General features: G+C 43.6%; 1 protein-coding gene across 1 annotated transcript in view; it reads right to left on the minus strand.

Moving 5' to 3' along the window:
- Positions 1-17163, minus strand: part of OSBPL11 (oxysterol binding protein like 11) — a 43688-nt gene extending 26525 nt beyond the window's left edge. Inside the window, exon 1 of the mRNA XM_075511289.1 lies at positions 16773-17163. Coding sequence (XP_075367404.1) covers positions 16773-16903 — 131 coding nt within the window. The 5' untranslated portion in view covers positions 16904-17163. The remainder of the gene's footprint in view (positions 1-16772) is intronic.
- Positions 17164-22903: the final 5740 nt, after the last annotated feature.

Genomic DNA, 22903 nt, shown 5'->3' on the forward strand with positions numbered 1-22903 from the left:
AATACCAAACAAATTTTAGATCTTCCCAACTTTTGATTGTCATTATCTATTCTCAGAAAATGAATTTTCATCTTCATTTTTAGAATGGCACTACCATTTCAATAAAACTACCAACACTTAACAGATTTTCCAGCCTCATTTCTAAAGTAATTTCATAACACAGTTTAACCAGACTTACTAAATTCCAAATAATTTCAAGACATAATTGGTTTCACCAATACTTGAGTTTTATTCAGCAGGCGCTTCTGGACACATCTGTACTAGTTTCAGGTAATTAAAGACTTAGTATCCATGCTTCTTCTGTTTCTTGCTCCCCCTCTTCTAAGCAAGCTTTGTATTTTTGGACTCCTGAACAAAATTAACTTTCACTAGCTTATTAACAGAAACTTGATCATGGTGACTAACTAAAAACAGTCCCTAGGTACTCCTACACCAACATGATTTTATTTATCTTTAATGTCCAGAACCTTCCCAACTACATGAACAATCATGCTCTTGAAGAGATGTTCTACAGAACACAACATGCGGGTGCAGGTCACATCAAGACATTCTGAAATGTAAAACAAGAGCCGAAACATCTCCTCCTCTGGCCTGGCAGGAAAATCAGGTAGTTTCTCTTTTGAAGCCTCAACTTGCAACATCCACCAAAAATGAAAACCCATTGAGAGCAATACAGAGGCTTAATATCACTACAGGCAAAATACATTGCCACTTCTGAAAATCAATTGTCCTAAATAAGGCTTACAAGTCCTATGGCTACAAACTAATCATCTTAAAACCACAGTTTAAAGACCTACTTTATACTGTACATTCCCATAATTCTAGAAACGACACCTCAATGCCCTCGCCTCTTACAGTAGGGCACAATCTTACATTGAAGAACACACTCTTGATAGACAATTCAGGTCCAACATGAGAAAAATTCCTATTATTCCAATGAAGAATTGAAACAGTGACCCACATATCAGATACCGACTACTTGCTTTTTAAAAGAAGCTTATATTTAAGCCATCTTATTTAGATTTTAAATTAAAATTTCTGTAGCTCGTAGTATGTTGAAGATTAAATGAAAATTATTCAGAATCCATTGGAGCAGCAGTCTGTCTTGGTCGTTAAGAGATCGAAGTATCCCCATATCAGCAAAAGTGGAAAGGGGAGGAAAAATAGGACTACTAGAGCCAAGGGACCACCTTCATTAGTGGATTTTGGTTGCAAAGAGTCAGACCAAGTATGGGGGTAAATTTCAAATAATAGCTGAAGCTGCTGTCTACACTTCATTTATAAACAGTGTCAGTATCATCAAATTAGTTAGATACCTGACAACTCAATAAATATAAATAAGTTTCATCCTAAAGGAAGCTATTTAGGATGCCACTAATGAAGATAACCTCAGAGTAAATCACTGCCATATGAATCAATGCTGTATCACTGCCATTCAGTAATACTATTCAAAGAAGAGATATAAGAATGTACATTTTTTAAGAAAAAACAAGTTGCTGATTTTTAATGTTACATTTAAAAACAAAAATATGTGTTCTAGCTATTACTGCAGCAATCAGTATTGCAATAATATCCTGCAATGGAGAGCAGCCAGCAGGACTATATAGGAATTTAATTTCTAATAGCTCATTAAGTGGTACTACAGATAAAAATAAAACCAAGGAGAGCAGAGGGTATTCAGGCTATCGTATATTTTAAATGTACAAAAATGCTAAAGGAGACATAACCAAACTCATCCTCTGCAGACGCCTCTCATTTGTTATTATTGGCATACAAGGGAAGTACAGTTTAGACTTGCTTGCTGTCTTAATTTAGCTGAAAATTATGAGATTGCATAGTAATTAAAATGTATGAGCTTGGTTTTTAATCGTCTGAAAATTGTCCCTAGTCACAGCTAATTGCTTTTCGGTTTTAGTGAATGCAAGCTTCACCCTTGCTTTTCAGTTAGACATCGTACAGACCCCTGCACATTTGGGCTAGAGCTGCTGTACTCTCTCATTAACTAACATGCCTAAGTCACAGGTATGTTCATCAGAACCCAAGAAAAATCAAAAAAGTAAATTCAGACTGCAATGAATATAGCAGGACTATATGTACAGCCTTGGAAGTCTATTCATCTGACAAGGCTAAATTAAACTGCCTTTGATTAAAACCATTTGACAACTTTTTTTTGAGTGTTGACAGATGAGATCGCCGATTTTGTCAGTCTTTAAAAAAAGGAAAAAGTCACCGTAGAAGGGAATGCAGCCCTTTTGGCGATGTACTTCCACATCAAATGAGCACTTTACTACATTTTGCCTTCATCTGCATGTTCCTCTCCACTTGGATTTTCACTTTGACTAGACCCAAACTTCTCCAAATGCCTCCTCTTCAAAAATTCTTATCTCTAGCCTCAGCAGTCCCAAAAGTTGATGGTTTAACTGAAAAACTTTGAAAACAGCCCCCCAGAGAATTCTGAGAAAGCAACTGAGGGTAAGCAAGCCAGCCACCTCCAGCATTGTGGACACTGCCAATCTGGAAGGAGCATGTTGCAGCAAATGAATGTGAGCACAAGTGCATGATGTTAAACACACTGACCAGCTGTGTTTCAGAATCCCTAACTTTGCACCCAGGGGGTCCCCAAACCCCGTATCTCACACAAGAGAGCTATAACTCAATGTACAAGGTAAAGCTCAGAAGTACATTTAGCAGGTATCTCCCATTCACAAGCAAAAAGACCTCATCCGCCTGGCACAAGATCATAGAAACATACTAAGCACCGATGGCCAAACCTCAGTATAGAGGAGTCCAACAAACAGTGGCAGTGGCTGGTGCAGATCCCAAGACACATGACAGTCAGCTGCGGGGGGAATTCCTTACGGACCAACCTCTGCAGCAGGGGAGGAATACAACATGCCGACTGCCAGGGATGAGACACTGAGCTGTGGCTTGCTTTTTGGGAGACTGGAGAATGTTAGAAGAGCCGAAGTCCAAGGAGATGGAGCATGAACAGAGGTCCCTGCTAAACGAGCTGCCTCTTGGACAATATTGATTAAATTATTTTCCTTCTTAATTGTGTTCATGCACCTGCAATAGAACTGCACAAACCCAAAAGACTATATTAAGTTTTCACCCTGCCAAAGGCTGGGCAAACTTTTAGCACCCATGCAAGTAACAGATTAGCCTGCCTGAAGGGTACGAAAAACTTGGCTGATATTTAAAACATTTCCCTTGACAGTATAAGGGCCTAGAGGCAAACAAATAATCAAATAAAATAGTAAAAGCACAGACCTTACAGGCACTAATCATACTCTCCCAGTACAAATTCCCATACTGCGTGGGCCAGGGAATTTTCAACATTTGAACTAAGGCTTATTTTTAAATAAGTAATGATTTTATACACTAAAAAAAGAGATTTGAAATCCAGCCTGCGAATTGCAATTCACAAAAGGTAGATCCTATAACTGTACACAAACCTGTTACAGAACTACAGTTAACCTCCTAATCTTCTTCTGGGTAAGCACTAGTACTTTCCTATGAATACAGAAAAACATTCTCAGTATTATTTATGATCAAGGCGGCCATGGAATTATAACTAGAGCATTTCTTCAATGATTTTAAGATTAGTGCCTCCACAGCAAGAGTTAAACTAAAATATTTGTTGTTGCTAAAGCAGTGTTATAAGGCAGTTAACATTGTAAGAAAAAAAAAAAACAAACCCCCCCACACACAAAACCCCAGTAATATTTCACTAGTATGGAATTAACAGAAAAGCTCTTCAGAGCGCTACAGAAAGCTTTTAAGATGGTAGACTTGGAGAACAAGAGGTTGAGGTTTAGGCACTGGCTCTGCTCACAGATAACCACAGTTCATAAAATACGAATAAGACCCTCCTTAAAGCCCTTACCAGCATTGTTTCTAATGAAACAACAGTAAAACCTGTTTCAAAGTCCCCTGTGTACTTCAGGAGCCTCCACAATTCCCCACATTGGCGTTTTTGACTTCTAGAAAACAGATTTCAGAAGTGAATTTGACACAAAACACCGAGCAACTTATCTCAACATTGACAGAGGCCTGGCTGCACCGGGATCCTTCCCAACTTTAAGAATACCTTTGCATCCACGCTGCTGCCTACGTGCATGTACACGTACCTATGGGTACGTGTATCTTTTCATAGCCAAGATGCTGCTGTTGCCATTCACAATGCTCACGGCAGTCTCAGATTGTCAAAGGAACAGCAACAGCTCAGCAACCATGAGTCAACAACCCCTAAAGTCCATATTTCTGTAGAAATTCACGTGTCCTTCTGTCGAAGAATGACAAAAAAAAAGTTTAAGTGTTGCAACAGACTTGTCACAGCCTTAAAGATGTAAAAAACAAAAAAAATTTAATTTTAACTTTTGCTGGACTACTTTAAGTGAGGATACTGTGCAAATCACAATCCAGGAAAAAAATTATGCAGGAACTCGTGGTACAAGATCTGAACTCCAGCCCAGCACATTTACGACCCCCCAAAATATGGGGTTTTTTTCAAAAGGCTGAATACCACTGAACTCAGCTGCCCATTTATCACACTTTTTTAGTTTACAAATATTGTGAGATGGATTGAAACTGTCCCTGTAAGCAACTGACTGAAGTCTATGAAAAATTACAAATTAGATCATATTCTTTCCAGAAAACTATCCCTCCCCAATTTCAAAGATGTTTACCACAAGCCAGATTTCTACATATCTAAGTGCTAGTAAAATACAATAGGAATAAAACATTCACAAAAGATTATTGTTAGTTATTTATCCTTTTCTAGTTTTATTTGTCCTTTTCTAGTATGCCTCTTAAGTTGCAGCAGCTGTCAGTGCCTTGCAGGCTGGTCTCCTGTCCTGGGGGAGGAATAAGATAGTGATAATCAGGCCAAATTCCCCCTGTATCCTGTTTACGTGCAGCACCCGAGTCTTGAACACAGATGCTGAGGAACAGCAGTCCCAGAATGACGTCTTTCAGGAGCTTCAGCCAAGACACCCAGGTTCACACCTGACAAGCGCTGGGCCAACATTTTCTCCAAGAAGAAACACTGACGCAGAAGGCCTCCCCACCCTTTTTTCATACCTCTCATGGTGCAGCTCTCCCCGAAAGCCCCACACAAACAAATCACCCCTAGCAGTGGCACAAGATTACACCTATCTGGAAGGCGATTACAGAAAACTTCCAAGATTGCCCTTGATTGAGCAACTGATGATTTTAATGTTGCTAGGATCCAGACAGCACTGCGTGGGATACTTTGAGCAGCCAGGTCTCTGAAGACCCAACAGCTGTTTGAAGGGCAAACGCGGCAGCCAAAGGCTTCCCCACGGACTTGTGTAAGGCCTGGCTTCAAGCAGTAGCTGAGTATGCATGGATTTGCTTCCAGCAGGAAGGACAATGAGGAGCCTGAAGCCCATGCAGGTGCCGGGGAGGGCTCCTGAAGGGGGATCCAGCCTCCATAGCTGCCACCACCACCATTATGACAGTGCCTTCAGGCCCCGGCCAAGGGAAGAGGCTCCGTTCTACTGAGCTCACAGCAAGATGCAAAAACCTGGTGAAAGAGACTGTCTTCAGATTAAAAGCTAGCAAAGCATAAAGAAAAGGAAAGAAAGAAATCAGGATCGTAATAGTGAAAACCAATGAGTGGTTTTGATTATGTAGTTTGAAAAAAGCAGTAACCATTTTCACTGAACTTGTTCATCTCTACCTGCCCATGGGCTTGCCATCTGTAATAGCTTGCTTTTTCCTCACTGACCACTGCAAAGTGCTTATCTAGGATGCACCAATTCCTCTTTTTGTTACATGGAGGGGAAGGGCAGGGGAGGAAAAAAAAACAAAACAAAAAACCACACCTCTGTAAGCAACAAACTTCAGGCGTATCTTCTGCAACTTACAAAGATCACTTGCTTCCAAGAAACCACCACCACGTTAAGCACACTCCAGTCCCACAGCTTGTTGGTGCACGTGTGGGTTCCCCAGTACATCCACAAGGTAAGGCAGAAGCCTCCATGTTGCTTACAGAGTATCTACATCAATAAATTAGTTCTGCTTTTCCAAATGGCTTTTGGAAGAAAGAAAAAGCTAACCTTGCTGTGCAATTCCCCAGCAGCGCCCTACAGTCAACTGCAAAGTGGCAGCAAAGCTCCTGCTCTTCAGTTCATGTGTTTGACTAGTCAATTATAAGTTTAGAAACCAAGACCAAGTGCAAGGAAAAAAGGTCCAACAACACAACAAGAACACTGGCAGTAGACCCTGGGGATGCTTCAGAATACCACTTGGCCGCAAGCACGCTAGCAACACACACACCCTCATTAGATATAAAAACTTGTCTTAATATGTACTCCTGTAAACCCTTGAGAGCACAGACATGCATTGGAAGAGAAGTGCAGGCTTGCCATGAAGGAAGGGTGCGGCAGAGCCGAAATGAGCTGTCAGCTGTCCATGAGCCCGGCATGACGCAGCCCAGGCTTCCTACCCCAGGGGTGAAGGGCTCTCCCACCGCCTAGCCTCCCCAGCCCCCTGCTATCAACACAGCAGTTGTGTTTGCACCTAAAGTTTGCACCTAAATCAATACTAGTTCTCAAGGGGAATGATAAATCAAGCTTGCAGGTTTTTTTAAAATCATCCTAATTAAACTTGCATTCAGTTCTCCTTTTTGTGCATTAATGCCACAGGTCAATTATACACAAATGAAACTGTATTGTAACACTTTTGCAAGGTAGCAACAGAAAAAAGGAAAGAGGTAATATTTAATTAATAAGTTGTAAAACGCTGCTCTCACTGGACCACTGTAAAGCTGATTATTTAACTACTTTATCATTTAGAGAGCTCTTTAGCTCTCAAAATACATCTGCCTGTAAGAAAACCACAGCAAGCTGCAGCTAAGCAATTTCTCTTGCACATACTTGAACGCCTCAAGTCAGCAAGAACTCCACTCACGTACAATTTATTTGTGGATTTGCGTCAGCGTAACACAACTGAAGCTGGACCCAAGAGTCCGCAGCCAACCCTGAAGATTTTTCTGCAATGATAACTACTACTCAAGCTATCCCTGGAAAAATAACTGTAGATTCAGCCAACAACATTTTAGAGCTGGAGCATACAAAAACCAGGCACCTCAAAAGGTCTGAACTCTCCACTTGATACCTCTGGAAAACAACTGTTGTCTGCAGCTTTGCTACCATTTACGTTACCAGTTTACACTAGCACACCATAATGCACAGTTTCACATATTATTGTTACCAAAATCCAAAACTTTCCCCTGAAGTCTAGTTTCAGAAAGCTCAAGCAGTCCAGTTAAAGCTACTCTGCTCAGCGAACGGTACTGGCATAATATAAGCCAGGCAAGCACGCTGAGGGATGAGCATCTTTGCAATTTTGGACTATCTGCTACCTACACCACCTCAGAAAGCAGTGGACCCTGGTAAGCACTATTCATAGAAAATGGTGGAGCAAACCTCTGCATCACTTAGTTACTCTAAGCACAGTCCAACATGGTTTAGCTCACTACACATTCCATCCCAAGGCATTTTGGTCTGCTTCTAGTCTAGTAGCTCTTATCCTATCAGAAATATAAAGATATGCCCTTCCAGTCTTAAAATGTATTTGCGATTATGACTTTTAAAATATTATATTGACAATTACACATTGCCATCCTGGACTTTGCAGGAATAGAACACGGGCTATTAAATGGAAGGCGAATACACTGATCAGCTACTCCAGATAAGCCTCTTGCCTTTTTAATTATTTTTGAACCATTTTTGAGACATTTCAGATTAAATACAGAGGATAACAATTATTTCCACCTTCCAAGCAAGCAAGAACACGCTTAATTGACTATGTTATCTAAATATTCAGAAAGACCATAAGCCTGGAGTACAATACAGGCAAAAAACTGCGTGAACCACCAGACTCAAGAAGCAACGGCCAATAGTTTGAAGTCTAACTAGCAAACAGTTACAAGTGGTGCACTTCAGGAGTCAATACCACTAAATGCCTCCAAGCTGGCCAATGGACCAGTACACACTCTCTGCTACTTCTCAGGCAAGATCAGACCTAGGGGAGCAGTCAGGATGCAGTAGGGTGGGCTGCCTTTCCAGGGGATCCTGACTGTCCAGAGGAACAGGCTGAACAAGACCACCTGAACTTTGACAAAATCAATGCAAAGCTTTGCGCCTGGGGTGGACTAACCCATGGATCAGTGCAAGCTAGGTACGTCGTGCCAGACAAGAAGAGGCTGAGGGGCCTGAGTCTGTTCAGCCTCCTTCAGAAGCAGGGAAGGCTTAATGAAGATCTCACCACTGTGTCCCCTACATATGGAGAAGATGGAGACAGACTCTTTTCAGAGGCGCACAGCAGAAGGGCAAGCGGCAATGGTCTCAAATTGTAGCAAAAAAAAAATTCCTTGTTTGACACAAGGAAAAATTCTTCACAATGAGGGGATTAAGCTCTGGGCCAGGAGCCCAGAGAGGCTGTGGCAACTCCAGCCTTGGAGACACCCAAAACTCAACCAGCGGCCCTGAACGACCTCTTCTAACTTTGAAGCTGGCCCTGCTTTGAGCAGGAGGCTGGACTAGAGATTTCCCAGAGGTCCCTCCCAACGCAAATTATTCTAGAATTCTTGGATATAGAGAAAAGAAAGAAAAATATTCCTACATTAAAATTGATGCATAAGGTACTTGGAGGGTTTAAACTCTAAGAAAGCACATGTGTTAACCACCTACGATTATGACAATACATAAAAAGAGCAGGACTACTTTCTTGTTCAGTGCTTTAAGTGGACAGTGATTCCCAGACAAGGAATAATTCAAAACTGCTCCTTTTCATCATGCAATGAGCATCAGGTATTATTCATTTGGCACTCATGCGCTAATAAAGAGTTTCCTTATGTTTTTTTTCTCTTGTGCTTGTCATTGACATTTATGAAGGAGTCATGTACCAAACAATAAAAGGACGAGGACAGTATCATCTCATTTTACATACGGGGAACTGAGGCGCAATGAATTTTCAGCCTCTAACTTTGAGATAGTTGTGGCCCAATTTTTATTTTATTTTATTCATACATTCAAATCACAGCTTCTGCTAATTTCAGCTGCAGCTGTGACCCTGCAAAAGTTTTGCAAAATCAGAGCCAACTGTTCCAAACTAGGCCTCCGAGAAAAAGAGGAACACACAGTTAGTGATTACAGGGGAAAAACAGTTTAAACAATATGACTATTACCACAGAGGAAGTCAGAGCCAGGGTCAGAAACCAGCTCCTTAATATAGCATCCTGCAGTTCTGCCCAGCAGATCTCATGCTTTCTGTTACATCAGCACTGCAACGAATGAAACCAACTTCCCAATGCAAACTGGGCTTCTTCAGGAAACTGATCTGTCAAATGCCTAAACATTAATGAAGATTTTAAAGATTTCCAGCCTCATCAAAAACTCAGGAATTCACACGTGGAAGGAAAAAGAAAAAATGCATACTCGTAGCAAAAAGCCTTCCCCCTGACGCTGACATTCCTGCTCCAAAGCAAGTTGTCAAATATAAGATTGCCAGCTTAATGCACATGAAGAAACAGCATTTCTCCCACCCCACTTCAGCCTGCCCTTCCCTCCCATTTCAGCATCAGACACACAGCACAGAAAATCTGAAATGGTACAAGCTTTGCAAGCACCCTAAAAACAAAGTTGTCCGGCAGCATTACCAGCAGGCAGTGATCCCCTACAAGAAGAATTCATCAGCCCTGGCAGGTGATCAGAGTGCACATCAAGGCAACGTCCTTAAGTAAACAGGGGTCCTTACACACATGCCTTAATTTTCATGGTATGACGAGTACAGCACAAGAACCCACCTAGGATAACCTAACAGCAGCAGCTGGCACTTTCTGCTTCTGCATTAAGCAATGTGAGTAGGTCAGCCACATGCAGTTTGTTTTTCATCTTCTCCCTGGGGAGAGAATGTGTGTGGCCAAGTGGGATTTTAATGTTGTAGGCAACTTTAATTAAACTTGCCACTACATAATTACATTAGAAAAGGTGAAGTTGAAAAATACCCTTTGACACTTAGTGAAGGATAGACATTTATAAGGGCCATTAACTCCTGCAGAAATCTATTCCATGGAAAGCACAAATTATTTGATATTTAGAAGTTATTCAAAAGTTTGTACTTCTTCAGTTTAGCTTAATCTGAACTCTAAATGAATATCCCAGTATTAACACAAGTATCCTGCAATGCCAGAACCAACTCCCACATTTGTCACCCCTGCCCCAGGGAGTTTTACAGCCTGCCCGTTCAACATGGGGATGCTCCGAGAAGCAAGAGAGGGACAGTGCTCTTGATAGCCGCTCACTGAGGAGCCACAGGGCTGGAGAAGGGAATCCAGACATTGCTGACCTGGTTCAGGAATTGGGTTCAGGTTCCCTACTAGAGCATCAGCCATCATGAAGCTCCCTGTTTAAATTACCCAAGCCTGTTTCCCAACTCTATCCACTTATTACCCCTCAGAGAGAGATTTACTTCTCTTAATTTACAACGCATCTGAGCTTCCATCTGCTTCAACCCCACTCTTCCAGGTCATAAATACATGTGTGAACATGAATGGCTCACCCGCCTTTTGAGAAGTGCTTGGGGCTTCAGCAACTGGTAAAATCAGCTTGATAAAAGATGACCTTAACATCTTAATAACACAGAATGGATCCTGAGGTGGATATAACCAGCTGACCATTTTAAATACGGGCTTCTTGTCTATTCTAATGAGCAAATTATGTGAAGTGCAGCATTTCTAAATTAGTGTTATGAATATGGTATACTCTGTAAGCAAAGACTCAAATGAGGATAAAGAAATTCAGGCACCACATATTTCAGCCATTTCCCTCCAGCATATCAAACAAATGTGACAGCCATCCTAATCTGATTTTTAGTAATAAAAAGGAATACAACACACAAAATTGCAAAAATAAATTCTGAATTTCACAGCAACCACTTGAGAAACTCTTCTTTTCAGCACCCAGTTTATCACAGCTCAAAAGGCCAGCAACAAGTCAGAAAGCGAGCAGCTAGGGCTTTCTGAAGGCCATGCAGCGGTGAGGTATTTCCACAGATCACCAGAAATAGAAGCAAGGAAGATCAGGGCGCACTCTGACACAAGCTTGACATCAGAGCCGCCAGCCAACATGAAAGCTGCCAGCAGAAGCGTAACAGCAGGAGCAGCAGAAACCCTATCCCCATTGGTGGCCGGTGCCTCCATGTCACAATGCCGGCAGGCTCTGACGACAGCAGGAAACCAAGGAAGCGGTGTGGGCCGTAAGAGCAGGGGAAAGTCGAAGCAGGAGGAGCCCTTACCAGACCTCCCAGGTAAGACCACAAAATTACAGCTTCTCTCTCCCTCTGCGGTTGTGCACAAAAAGGAAGGGGTTTACAGTTGTCAATTACAGTGAATATACAAAAATTCCACACAGGATCCCAAAGAATTTTAAGCAGTGCAGAAAGACAACCCAGAACAAAGGAGGTGGGTAATAAAAAGTAAGTACTAGGAGTACCAGCATTAGAGAAAACTGTCCTAGGATGACACTAACGTTTACATGAAGGTTTGGGAGGTTTCTTTTCTTCTACTTATCAAGTGATAGGGACTTTAACTTAAATTCTGGCCTGCTCTCAGGAGTCCAGAGTTAATTAGGTCAGCTAACACACCCTATTGCAGCCTAAGCAAGAATTCGATGCTTACATTAATACTATAAGAAATGTTAAGTTCAGAGACAAGAACAGAGGACTAGCAAGGGAGAGGTCTGCAACGTGAAGTGTTGTTAAACACTTGTGCTGCCGTTACCTCCTGTATCTGTTTCTACCAAGCTGGTTTCAGCTTTAAAGGCCAAACAGATGAAATCCATCCTCCCAAGATCAAACATTCTTGGAATGTGACTAGAAATGCATAGAAACTAGAAAAACTCTACACGTTTTCTTGCAGCTAAGACTGACATCAACACCCCCCTCAATAAAAAGGATGCTTATCAACATCCACTCAAGATGACTGTATCAGTTTCAAGACACTTCCCTTTATTACTACTAATTAGATCCTTTTTACAAGATAGCATGAATAGAAATCATAAACACTTCCACAGTCTAGCTCAGTCTTATGCATTTTGCTTCCACATGTTTGAAGTGCAAAGGATTGTCAGTCACACTCCAGGTTATCTGGGATCAAACTCAGAAATAAGGATTTCCTTTAAAACACATTTCCTATGGGATCACTTTATGAAGAAGAGTTCAAGATCATCTCGAAATGCAGAATTAAAATATATTCATGTGTTTCAGCTATCAGTTCTTCTGTTACATTATCACACGCTGACCTGCTGAAACACAGAAGACTGAATTAAGGTCAGTAATTGTTTACTCCCTTTTTTTAGTATTTATGAAGAGTGCTTGCACACTGTCAACTGCAAAATACACAAACCCCTTAAAAGACGACTGGTGACCATTTCACTTGCTTTGTAATTTGTTATCCTTTTGCATTTGATACCAAAAAAGTTACAATGTTACTCTTTTTGCCAAACCCCTCTCTCTGCTGTTGGCATTTCTGTTTGCTTACTCCCAGCCTCTCTTACTGCAGCCCAAAGCCACATGGAGTAATTCTGCAAAAGAATCTGCCTTAAGTTGATAACCTCATGACAAGCAGAAGCCACCCAGCATGAGGAACCCTCTTACCTGTCATTGTCACCCCTAGCAAAAAAAAAAAAAAAAAAAAATTAAAAAAAAGTAATACTAGTCTAGCAAGTTGACTCCTTTCCTTAGAAGCTACTTTCATTCAAATGCCTTTCTACACTAACTCACAACTGTGAATAACCCTGCAGCACTTAAGTAAACTTTCAGGTACAGCTAACTAAATTTAACATGCTTCCTTAAAAAAAAAAAAAGAGCAAGAGACACATAAGCTGTAGCACTTTATAAATATATATGGCTAAATCCATAGCGAGCAGACTATGGATTAAACCATTTCAGAAATAAGGAACAAAGGCAGCTATCTACAAAAATATGTGCAGAACTGAAAAGCAAATAGGTTTTGAAATATAACTTGTAAGCTTAAAAATCAGCAATCATTTGGGAAAGTCATGAACATTTTACACATATTTCTACCAGTAAGGGAAGAAATGCTGGGAATCCTTTTAATAGCAGCTGAATTTATTTATTTGAGAGCAGAACCACTAAGAAAAATGTAAAAGGACAGCACATTAGCATGTCTCCTACTGGGAAAGACAATCTTGTTTCTCTAGTCAACCACAATGCTTTGAACTTTTAATTTTGTAGATAAATGAGAACCAGTTATTGCAAGTCGTTTCTTTCCAAATTATCTGAAAGCCCCTCAAGCCAGGCTGAAATGACTTGTTATACTTCTCTGGCACATATTCTGACCAGCTCTCTATTTAGTTTATAGACAGAGATTCTGCTTTCTGGTTGTGAAATTTTTATGTTATTTGAATGACTACAATTCACATGTCACGGAAGTACCTGCCAAAGCTGTCTCCTTTCTCTCACTGCTTTGAAACTACTCCATTCATTTAACCTAGAGCAAGGCAAAAACCAAATGAAAATGGTCAAGAGTAAAAGCAGAATTGCTGAATGCAAATAATTATTTATATGGGCAACGCTACACTTACTTCCTAGCTTGGTTACTGCTGAAAATAAAGCAGCTGTTTAGAAAACATTATAATCTTAAATTACTTGATAATCTTTTAATAATTTGAAGTTATTCAGAAGTCTCATCTCATGGTAACTGTTTCTCTAACTGAAAATAGGGATAAAGAGTTTAGCATGCAGTACAGCCTCTCAGGTTCTCTTTATCTACTTTATTTCAAGTTAACATTCACGCTATTCCTGACCCCAGTCAGGAAAATGCAGCTGAGGGTTGGTTGCTCTCAGACACACTCTAACCCTGATCATATACATTCATAAGTAAACAAGACCATTTCCTGTCAGATGTGTAGAAGAGCAGTTTCTCAAGAAGTCTTAACTTCTATTAAGTCCAAAAAAAGTATCTTCCTGCCACTTGAAGAAACCGAGCCATTACAAATTTCATAGGAGGCACTGCTGTATGGGCTGCCTAAACTCACCATGTGCAGGCTACAAGCAGAAAGTCTGCAAAGAGATTCAGCTGTACCTCCACATCATCTGAAGTGTCTGGCAGCCTCTGGTTGTCTCTTCTTCTCCACTAGGATAAATGTTTGGTCTATCAGAGCTATTTAAAAATCTCCCTATTATTCCCCTACAAAAATATAAAGTCAGACTTTCCACTTCATTTTTTATGCTCTAGACATGCACTTTACCCCAAGGATGTGTGACTTTCCACCTCTTTGAGAGATTCAGTTTTCATTATTTCACATTCCAGAAGTGCTGGAGATATATTTTTTTTTCCCCATAGTCATAATTCCCTTCCCCATTTGGAGCATTAAAGTATCAAGTACCTGTTGTCCCATTTGTCTGACAATGATGCTACAGCTGTTTTGACAAGATGCTTCACCAAATACAGAGCTATACCTCTGCACCAGATGCAGTCTATGCTGAGCGAGTACTTCAGGACCCTACCTCTGCCAAGCTGTGTGACCAACGCATTGCTCACACTCTGTGCTATAAAAGATCAAACTTCCACCAGAAGCTCCCAGAAAATCTGTTTCTAAACCCCATATTTTAGACACTGATTTATTATTAGGGAGTCTTTATTTTGTCAAATACATTTTAGAATAAAAGTAATCCATCCTAAGCTACAGCATCCTGTCCAGGAGAATTTCCTGGGGAGGCAGGGGGGAAAGGTGATATTTTGTGGTTAATTAGATATAGAGACAAATGTAGGAGTAAATAATTGATTCCCAACAGAGCAGAGATTAACAGTGAGGTACCTCAGGTGTCCACAATAATACAATTAGTACATTAAACTTGTCCAAATGATCTAGAAAGAAAAAAAAAGAAAGAAAGAATAATTTGCACTAGAGTATTAGAGCAAATTAAACCAGATATTGATAGCTGCAAGGAATAACGTGGACAGTTCCCACTTACAGCTGTCAAGCCACCAAACTGGCTATCACTCAGAGAGTAAGTTCAACTTTTGCCCTACAAGCCACAGCACTGAAAAAAGAAACAAAACACTTGGATAGATAATTTTAAAAACTGGAATTTCACTGCATAGCACTGACCTGTGACCACCATCTCAAACATACTATAGCAAAAAGGGGTTCAGGCAAATCAGGTATCTCATCCCTTCCACTGCCTCTGATTCCACATAAAAATATAAAATATTTCTATTTTGATTGCATAAACTAACTCCTGTGTTTCACGTGTGAAACACATGGACAGTAAGTGCTCAGTCACAGTAATAGCAATTTTCATAAGAAAATTCATAGTTATCCTTGAATCCAAAGTTTTAAAAAAAGTTTAGAAGTGACTAGAAACAACGGATAAAACAACCAATAACTGAATCAGACAAGAAGCTTTCCTATTTAACAGCCTGAAACACTGGCCCTGAAATCACCACTTTTCTTTCTGGTCCTAGTCACCAGAAAGGTAAATTACTCATGACCCAGATTCTCAGCGATGACCGAGCTGTTCGCTCCCTATTAAAATCACCAGGCACTCGGTGCCTGCGCAGCCTGGGCGCTCATTCGCCTAAGCCATCTGATGGCCCTCCATCCCGCACAGCGCACACAGATGTACCACACTCCAGTTTTGCTGTCTCCGCACGCAGGAAACAGAAAGCCAGTCCATCTGGGCTGGCAGATGACAGCTTTGGAGAGTCTCCATTTGAAGGAGAAGTGTGCAAACTTCGCATAACAGCAGTATTTTCAACAGCAACATGGCAGAACTCCAGTCAAGGATGAGACCTAAAAGCAGAGATTCAGAAATCTCTCAAGCAATGCCTTAGAGAGCCCGCTATCAGTGTGTGAGTGGAAACTCTTTCGACCAGAAAGCATGGCAGAAAAAAGTACATGAAATCCCCCAAATCCCTTGAACGCACAGGCAGGTCATTCAAAGGAAGCATTTTAGTTTGAATCCATTTCAGACTAATGCTGTGTGCTCAGCTTCTCCTGCTTTCTCCGCTCCCTTCTGCTGTATTTGCTGTACCTGAGTAGTCACCCCAATTTATGCTAAGCGCAGCCATTCTTAAAATAAGTCAGATAAGACAGAAACTCCATGCGTACTTAGAGTTTTGCCATCAGCAACAAATAGAAAGCATCAATTAAAAAAAAAAAAAAAAGACTGCCATTAAGTTCTTAAAGAAGACACACCGATCTAAAACTCGGCACAAAGTTTAGCTTTTTGGAAAGGCTGGAAAGCGACCGGAGCACCTTCAGGAACTTCAAACCGGTCTCCACATTCTGCGAGGGAAAAAAAGGCTCTAAAAGGAAGGAGCAAAGGCACAACCCCTGGCAGCATCTGCAGCCGGGACGCGGGGCTTTGTGCTAACACACAGGCACACCAAACCTGGAGCCGGCTGACAACCGGCCCGTGTGCCGCCCGCCCCGCCGAAAGGCCACTAAAAGGCGAGCGAGCGGCAGGGCTTAGCCCGGGGCCGGAGGAGGTGGCCGTCCCCCCGGCACCCCGCGGCGGGTCTGCCTGCCGAGGGCGTTTAAAGCCGGGGCGGCCGCGCCGACTACCCACGCCGAGGGCGGACAGGGCGCGGGCAGCCCCGTGAGGGGGCAGCGGCGCTTCCAGCGCCCCACGCCGGGCTCCGCAGCCCCGGCGGCTCCCGCGCCCGCAGCCCCTCACCTCGCCCCGCCGCCCCCGGCCCGGCCCGCCGCGCCCACCTGTACTGCCAGCCCTTGGCGCCGCGGCCGCCGCCGCCCTTGCCGCCGCTCTGTCCCGCCGGCGGCGGCTGCTCCGGCTTGCCCTCGCCCTCCGGCCCCTTCATGGCCGCCGCGGGGTCCGCGCACTGCATGGCGCCGCGGCTCCCCACCCCCTCAGGGTCGCCCCCGGCCCAGGGCGGGCCGCCCGCCGGGGAGGGAGGGAGCCCGCCCCAGCGGCCCGCCGGCCCCGCTCAGGCCGCGCCGGGGCCCGGCCGCGCCCGCCCCATGCGGGCTGCGATGGCGGCGGCTGCCGGCACCCCCGCGTCCCGCTCGGCTGGGCTGGGCTGGGCTGGGCTCGGCTGGGCTCACCCACACGGCCGCGGCGGGCTGGGGAAACCCGCCCTCCCGCTCCCTCACCCCGCGGCCCGGCCCGGCCGCCCCTTCCGGGTCAGCGCCGCCGCCATCTTTAGTGCGGGCAGCAGTGCCCACGCTAGGCCGCTCTCCGCTACTACCGCACTTAAAGCAATAGTAAGCCTTTAAAATAATTTCAAACTCATGGCTGCAAGCGTTCTCCCCCCAAAAAAGAGAGGAATAAGAAGAGTGAGGGATTCAAGCTGTGCTGTATACAGGTTGTTACAAGCCAGGACGTGAAAGCCCTCGGCTGGGATCTTGCTGAGCGTTGTCCCAGAGACCCATAAAACAGGGCCAAATTCAGCAGTTAATTCACCAAGCAAAGCCATGGCACGTTCTGGCCGCAAGAGGAAATAATTTTTCCTCCTATTTTTCCTCCAATTACTGCGTATGGGCAACAGCTAAGCAGGTTTTTTTCCTTCACAGAATGACAGCAGAGCTAACTGGCAGAGATTGGTTGGGTTGTGTGTAATCTTTCAGGCCAGGCATGGCTTTTGGACAAGTAAAACTTAATTGGTTTTCCAAATAATTTCAATAACGGCTGCGTTATTTCTTAAAACCAGGGGCAGAGGATCTTTGTTCTGGCTTTAATCAATCAGAACATGAAGAAGAGGAGGGCAGAATTGGACATGGCCGTGGTTAGCGAGGTTGCAGTTCTGCTCCACATCCCGTCTTATCCAAACTCCCTCCTCCTCTCTCCAGCTCTTTTATTATACACCTGTAATATTGTGAACAACCGTTATACAGAAGATGCTAAAAATGCCCTATGTCAGAATCTACATAGAAGCAAAAATGTAAAGGAGAACATATTTCAGACAAATAGTTCATTTATCCAGAGCATCCCCCCCACTAGCAGCTTCGTACCCCATGAAGGCTGCCCTGGCTTTCCCATCTCCTACCAGCATGCTCCCACTTTCCCAGTGACATTCAAAACATCTTTGCCTTTGGCCATCAAATGAGGATAGGACATTATGAGCATCATGTTTTTAAAATGTACTTATAAGCTTTAATCTGGCTCTAAATTAGCCCATATCCATCCCTCCTTGCCACACGCTCACACATGTAATCTCAGCTACCAGATCCCAGGTGAGGACTGCCTGTTGCACCTACACTGATAATCTCCCTTACAGAGACATAATATATTACCACTGCACAGGCATAAAATCCCCCACTTACGGATTTTTAGAAGCACGCTTGTCACGGCAGGAAAAAAAAAGGGCTTTTTCAGCTGCATTTTTCTCCTGTGGAACCACAAGAGAACAGACCAGCAGAGTCAAGGTTGTCCATTGAAGAAAATTTTGGCCAGAACTGCACTCCTCTTGCACTCCAAACATGTTAGTTCCTAACTCTGCCCATCACTTGACATTTTAATTGAAAATTTAATATAATTGCATTGTATCGTAATGCATGCCAACATCACCGACATTTTCCTGGGAAAATTTGAAGCAAACGCAACTTGGGCAAGAATCCCGCTTCTGTGTTTATTTCCCCCCTGCTTGAGGACAACCGGTGCCACCAGAGACATAGCTTCACCCATGCTAGACCTTTCGTAACCATCACAGATGGGCGGTAGGACATTCCCCCACCTAGGACTTCTCCAATACCTGAGACAGGACAGCGATCCTTACTGCATGTTTCTGCAGCCCCTCAGCCTCTGGTCCCTCAGGGTGGTAAGCTCAGATTTGCTTCCCCCATGCACTGGATTTTTTCTCGTACGAAAAGGTGTTGCACTCGCAGTACCAGAGGCTGTCGTAAGGTGGCATTGACAAAATGCTTAACAGCATAGAAAGGCTAACAGAGCATAACCACATTTGCTAAGGACTTACAGTTCAAGATGCCTTTTATCTTCAGTTTACAGTTTCTACTAACTATAACTTGTGTTCAGGTTCACTGCTCTCAGCCTCCTTCCCCACTTATAATTTAGTGGCTCAAAATGACCAAAATCCCACCGTGGACCTTGCAAGCATGGCTGAGGGCAAGTCCCGAGGTCCCACAGCAGTGCCCTGCCTTCAGCCTGCCTGAGCCTTCCCACTTGCTCTGATTTCTAGGTCTGGAGGAAGAACTCAGGAAGAGCTGCAGATCTGGAGGAGCAATGTGTGAAAAGGGTAACATATGTTTATCGACATTCGGCAAATCAAATCCTTGTAGGCCTGATTATAGCTACAAACTGAAGTGGATCATATTTTATTATAACTCATGTTAAAGCAAATTTGCAAAGTTTGCCATAATTTATCATTCTGTTAATTTTAGAAAATTTTCAAGGATCTAATCAAAAACATATAACGCTCTTGCTGATTTCTTCCGAAGCTTATAGTCTGGCTATACATGCTTACCATTTCTTCAGATCAGTATCATTTCTTCAGAGCAACAAGGTCTATCCATGTTCAAAGACTAAATCTCTAAAATGCAGCATATTTTTCATCACTTGTGTGCTTAAAAAAATTGTAATTTTTTTTTTAAATAGAAATGATAATACAAATTTTCTACCACTCCCTTGTCGGTTGGACAGGGTTTTTTTCCTGACCTACAAAGTACCTTTGGATGAGACCAAGTTTAACATAGTTTTAAACCTGTGTCCTCCTCTGGTAGCTGCAATTACTGCTCCTCTCTGCTAAGGGAACTACATCCTCTACAGGCATGCGGAGGAATGACATCAATCCTGGGAAAGAAAAGACAGAAGCCTGTCTTTATCGCACGAGGAGTGCAATTTTTCATAAGCTTTGCTGAACTGGGGGAGCTGCTGGCTAATGAGAAAAATGACCAGAAAAGTAACGTTGCTAATAGTGCTTCACGTCTGCATTTGTTAATTGTACAATCAGTGGTTCTTAGGGTTAGATTCTTTCTCAAGGCAACTGATTGAGTTTATTAGTAGTCTGGGAAACATATTATGTTTTCTGGGCTCTTCTAGGTAATTAACATGAAAGAACTTCCTATTCTTACTAAGAATAAAAGATAGCTGCCTACTAAAACTGTAGATGCCGTGACACGAGAACAAGAAAGGAAATTTAGTTAAAAGAACAGCCTTTCTCCTTCAACATACTGAGTGCATGGCTGTATTCTCCTGACCGTAGGTGAAAATGGCCAGTAAGGTCAGGTAAATGTACTACAAATTATTTCAGCCTCCAGAGTATTTTACACTGTAGCGATCACTTGAAAGCATGTCTTGATTTTGGAGCTTTACAGATATCACTGAGTTACTGGGTCTGTGGCTTTGCTGTAACTTAGCATGCATATGAAACACTGCTCTGTTTGACATGCAGGATCTCTGGTGCTTGCTTTTAATGGTGATTCATCATTCCTTCTGTAGTCTTAATGAGTCAAAACCTTTTTTCATTTGGGCTTTTAAGTCACTGTCAGTCATCTCCTAATTTCCTTGCTCTTCTCTCTCAATTCCTATGCATCACATTCTGCTGTAATGGAGGTCCACTGAAAGCACCAGTCACAGATGGCAGCAGCTCACCTTGCCTACGAAGTTTCCCTCCCTGTCCACAACCCCTTCGTGTCCTTCACACCCACATTTTGCACCATTTCCAGTTGCACTCAGTGTGACTTTGCATTGAGTCATGCTCCAGGCTCCAGCATTACATCACCCCAACACGATCCAGATGTGGAAATGTAAATTGGGGCAACAGCAAAGGCTCGGTCTGGCTGGAAGCCGGGAGTGTAATCCCAGTAGCTTTCCCCCTGTGAGGCACCCTCTGAGGAAAGGACCGTGCCCTGGGAGCTCAGTGAAGAACAGGACTGAAGGACTTTGCATCTGCCTCAGGAGCAGCTTCTTTGGAGTTGCTGCCTGTGTACGGCTATTTTTTCTTTAATGCTTCTGTGTGGAGAGAGACTTGCCACAGCCTGGAGCTGTCGTCCTCATCCTGCAGCCACAGGGCTGCAAAAGTAGCAGAAGCGATGCAGCTCTGCGGTCATCGCACGAGAGCGAAGACCATGGCAGCCCCATCCCTCTCCACGCTGGCATATTGCAATCAGCACGCTCACATTGCCTTTTATCTTTTAGACCTCGACAGCCAACGGTTCTGCCCGCCACCCAGCCCCACCACCTGGGCACGGTTAAAGCACTTACACCCAGCCTTGGCAGGGACTTCCAAGTCCCCAGGCAGACTAAAGCTTGTCCTAGAGAGGCAGCTCACCAGCAGCAGCAGGAGATAACCATGTTATGACCAGAGTTTGAGACATTTCCGTAGCTACAGCACTGATGAGCACTTTGTCTCAATCCCTTTGCCTGCCCTTGCACAGCTGCCCAGCACACATGGTTTTAATCTGGCAGTCTGCTGGAGCTGCTGCTGACAGCTGGATGTGCCTCCTGGGTCCTCCCCGAGTGCCAACCCTGCTCAAGTCACACAGGGATGCCTCCCTGCTCTTTTCTCTCCAGCTCGCGAGCAGGCACAGAGCTCAGGGTATTGCCCATCGCCCGCTGCAGCAGAGTGCAGGCTGTTCTAGCGCAAAGGGTGATGGCTGGAGCCCATCACCTCTGTCTCGTTCTTCTGGACCATGGGAGGGCTCGCCTTCTGCCTTGCCTCAACAGCCCCCGGGTGACACCCGCTGCCTGAGCTCAAGGGGATCTTTTCTGCCATGTTACTCGCCCCAACGGAGAGTGAAACAGAAACTTCCTCCAGATAGCCCCCTACTGAAGACCTTTGTGTGGGGGATTCAAAAACACACATTTGTCTGCTTAGGACCTGACTTCTTCTTCAATAAATGTAGGCATGTGTGAGTCCATCACTGAGGAGTCAGCCCTGTGGCACTGTGGGACCACCCAGCAGGTTCTCCACATGGGGAAAGTGAGCAGGTACTGAATGAGCTGGGCTGGGTCACCTCCTGAGCACATACGGACCTGCTGCAGGGAGAGAAGAGGAGGCCAGGGAGAAGCATCCCCTTATCACCAGCCTGGGTCTGTTCTGTGCTCAGCAGACGTAAGGGGAACATGCACTGTGGTTGCAGTTGAGGAGCTTCCCAGCTTTTTCATCCATCTCATGGCCATCTCCAGCTTTCTCTAAAGACTTTTTCTGCCCTACCCTATGGCACACCATGGCATTGCTGCCTTCAGCTGTTCTGCAGCTCACTGTTAGGACTCCTTTCCTCCATGATTCTCAATTTCCTGAAAAGCTAATGTGTTTTTATTAATGTCTCAACTAACCTTAACAGCTGCTGAGTGAATTCAGTTCTTCAGTCACTAGCCCCTTCTCCTAGAAGCTTTTCTGTGCCATGCTTTACTCCTACACACTTTTCCTGTATGGTTTCTATGGCAACATGAGTCTCCATCTGCTGTAGATCCCCATTATCATGTTTAGCTGCTTGTTATCTCAGTCAAATGCCATTTCCAGGTGTATCATGATAACAAGATCAGTTTGGAAACCAAGCCAAAGTACTTGGTAATTTTTGTAGGCAAACCTGTCCTTCATAATTTGACTGCTATGTTTCTGTATAAGCTCTGCTTGTGGGATGCAGATACCGAGCTATTCTCATTACCAGATCTCCTGCTTGTATCCGCACACTCTAACCAATTCTGCATCCACTTCATAATTTCCAAATGACATCCTTCCTTCTCGTTGCAGCCTGTGCTGCCTACAGAGTAGGTATATTTGGATTCTGGAAAGTCTTTGTAGGTCTGTTGCCAGGGGTTTGACATCTATTTTACAGAAAATTAACTCTAAGTTACCAGTACTGTTTTTCTTCTGGCAAATGCATTTTTCAGTTCTGCTATAGTCCTGTTGCTTCTCCCGAAAACCTTC

Source organism: Mycteria americana, chromosome 9 (assembly GCF_035582795.1).
Source record: "Mycteria americana isolate JAX WOST 10 ecotype Jacksonville Zoo and Gardens chromosome 9, USCA_MyAme_1.0, whole genome shotgun sequence".
Classification (NCBI taxonomy): domain Eukaryota; kingdom Metazoa; phylum Chordata; class Aves; order Ciconiiformes; family Ciconiidae; genus Mycteria; species Mycteria americana.